Source organism: Austrofundulus limnaeus, unplaced genomic scaffold (genome assembly GCF_001266775.1).
Source record: "Austrofundulus limnaeus strain Quisiro unplaced genomic scaffold, Austrofundulus_limnaeus-1.0 Scaffold184, whole genome shotgun sequence".
NCBI lineage: Eukaryota > Metazoa > Chordata > Actinopteri > Cyprinodontiformes > Rivulidae > Austrofundulus > Austrofundulus limnaeus.
This window is the reverse complement of record NW_013952586.1, coordinates 489939-493160: the sequence shown is the minus strand read 5'-3', so window position 1 is coordinate 493160 and position 3222 is coordinate 489939. Positions and strand designations below refer to the sequence as shown.

General features: G+C 39.2%; 1 protein-coding gene across 1 annotated transcript in view; it reads left to right on the top strand.

The window, feature by feature from the left end:
• Positions 1–3222, top strand: part of LOC106524372 (transmembrane protein 255B) — a 14065-nt gene that overhangs the window by 2234 nt on the left and 8609 nt on the right. The window contains exons 2-4 of the mRNA XM_014018160.1: positions 465–604; positions 1027–1089; positions 2024–2113. Coding sequence (XP_013873614.1) covers positions 465–604; positions 1027–1089; positions 2024–2113 — 293 coding nt within the window. The remainder of the gene's footprint in view (positions 1–464; positions 605–1026; positions 1090–2023; positions 2114–3222) is intronic.

Genomic DNA, 3222 nt, shown 5'->3' with positions numbered 1-3222 from the left:
AAATAAATAAATAAATAAATAAATAAATAAATAAATAAATAAAAATCTGAATATTAAACTCTGTTAATTGCTGGTAATTCTGTCTAATTATGAAACTCACTGTTTCTTCACTCAATGTTTGGACTGACTGTTGGATGCTCAGGCAACTACCTGATAACATCTGTCCGTTTGGGCTGCCCACCACTTACACCTTCAGGCCCTTACAAAGTGACACATTTGCACAATGAAATACATCCAAAACTGAATTGTTCCTTCTGGGTGCTTAACTTGTTCTGTTATGTTCACAAGTTTAACCAACCATGGTTTATAATATATTTCAATCTTTGTAAAAAAAAACAAAACAAAAAAAAAAACAACAACTCTACTTTCTATAAATTCCATTGTTTTAATTATTAGGACAAAAAAATCCACAACTAATGTTGCATTGTGCCTGAAAAGTTATTTTTCTCTTCTGTTGGTGGCAGGAGTAAGGATGCGGATCAGGAGAGCGCTGTGGCTGGTTCTGGGCATGCTCAGTCTGTCTGTGCTGCTGGTGGTTCTGGGAGTCTACACCACGACCCGAACCCAGAGCCTGAGCGTGACTGGATTCGCCTCTGGAGTCATTGTAAACAGTTTATTCATATTCTGATAAATCCTGGGATTAAAGGTTACTGAAAAGGAAATGATGTTTTGTTTAGTTTCTTTCCATGGAACATATCAAAACATAATCAGCCTGTTGTTTTATATTTTAAATTAAACTCACTGGAAACACGTTTTGCTGCAGCATCCAAAAACTGTTCTTGTGTTAGGCAAACAGATGTTTTTGGATCATACTAAGGCAGTGACATCAACATTAAACACAGCTGATGGAACTGTTTTTTTATATGCACCCACCTAAAAGCTTCTAACAGCCCCTTTAGAGACTTTAAATCTTTTATCAGTCTGTCAACATCTTTAACATGAATTTGGACCACACAACCAATTTTAATTCTGCCCTTCCAGTCATCAAAACGTGCAACTCTCCCTTACTTATTGTGTCCTCTGCAGCTAACCCTCGGCTCTTTCCTGGGACTTCTGGGGCTCCTCCTGGACGAAAACCGAAAGCATCTGGTACTGTGATTTAAAAAAAGGCAACTTTACCTTAATTGCTGCATCAGTGTTGTTATATAAATCTCACCACTGTTTTTGGACAGTTGTGTTTTTGGATTATTATTATTATTATTATTATTATTATATTTTATTGCTCCTGTATTTGGTATGCTGTTTTCATTTGGTTTAAGTAGTTGAAGGAACATGAAATATGATACCAGATTAAATGCAAAATAATGTTTTATGTTAAAATTCCTATCTGTTATTGTAATATTATTCATGACAACAGGCTGTCAGGTTGGGGTTCAGAATTTGATCAATGAAGTGCAAGGAAACAAAAAGAAGGGAAACATAGACTATGCTTGGATAATAACAATGGAAAGACAGGCTACACACCAAGATTTAAGGTAAAAAGTAAAAGGTCCTTTAATAAAAGAATGGACCAGCCATTAAATGAGTTGCCTACCGGCTCGGTGACTAACGCACCTTCAACAGGGCAAATATCATATGGCTCAATGGCACAATGTGTTTTTAAGTACTGATTTGTTTGTATTGAGCCATATGATATTTGTCCTGTTGAAGGTGCGTTAGTCACCGAGCCGGTAGGCAACTCATTTAATGGCTGGTCCATTCTTTTATTAAAGGACCTTTTACTTTTTACCTTAAATCTTGGTGTGTAGCCTGTCTTTCCATTGTTTTTATCCTGCTTTTGCTGTCGACGGAGCACCACCTGCACATCACCGTTCATTGTGAGCACCTGTGCACCTGCCAATCTGGTCTGTATCTATGCTTGGATAATATAAAGAAAATCAAAACCTGAAACTAATTGTCTTTATACCTATAAGTGTTTGTTTGACTTATTTCATACCAGTCCACCCCCCAACTCCCCAAATCTGAACCCTGATTTTGGTCCAAGCCGCTCACATTTATAGTTGTTCTCCCCCACATCCACAAGCTGACAGCTGCCATTGTTTTCCTGAGCATCGGGATCATCACCTCCTTTCTGTGCCTGGTAATTGATGGCGTCTGCATCGCTCTGAACATGGTGGGTTACTTTCCCTTGCATGTGAAAGCTTTAACACCACAGATGGCTGGGTTTGTTCATGAAACGATGCAGCAGCAATAAATGGATCACGGTTTTACAGTTTTACTGGGATCCAGCTGCAGACTGTGTCAACTCTACTCTGCTGGCAGTGATGACAATAAAACTAGAAATTCTTTAAAAAAAAGACAGCTTAGTATAATTGTTGCCAACTTTGGTTTTACAACTCATTTGTTAAAGTGTTGTTTAGTCTGACTGTCCAGTATTACCAATTAACTTGACATGCATGTTTTTTTTGGTCCGTGAGATGTACCCGGATAGAACATGCAACATCCACTCAGAAACGTCTTGGTCTGTATTTGATACAGTAACCTTCCTTCTCTATTAACTGTGTCACTGTACCAGTTTACAGTGACTTGGCACAGTTCTGTTAAACATTAAACAATTCTACTGACTTGAAATGAAGCAGTTTACAATATGTGAACAAATCCCTCAAAGCAACTTGCATTAAATGTGTTACAAATGTTCCCATTTTTTTGAGGGAAAGTACCCCTGTGTGGCTGAAGGTGTGGGGATGTTGTTCTTTATGTGTAAAGACCAGCTAACCAGGCGACCTGACAACTAGATGACCAGTTGACCAGTCAACCATTTGACCAAGTGACCAGTTGACCATTTGACCCAGTAACCTGTTGACCTGGCAGCCATTTGACCAGGTGACCATTTGACCAATTGGCCTGTTAACTACTGATCTGGTAACCAGTTGACCAGGTAACCATTTGACCAGTTGATCCAGTATTTATTTGGCCAGGTAACCAGTTGACATGGTAGCCATTTGATCAGGTGATGATTTGACCAATTGGCCTGAACAGAAAACATTGATCTGGTAACTTGCTCATTGTCGTGGAGTTGGAGTTGACGACGCCATCATACACCTGCTTCAACAAACCCACTGTCATCTGGACAAAGCAGGCAGCACTGTCAGGATCATGTTCTTTGATTTCTCCAGTGCTTTTAACACAATTCAGCCTGATTTACTTTATCTGAAACTCCAGAAGACTCAGGTGGAGGCCTCAACGATCACCTGGATCAAAGGTGATTGAGGTGGTTGAGGA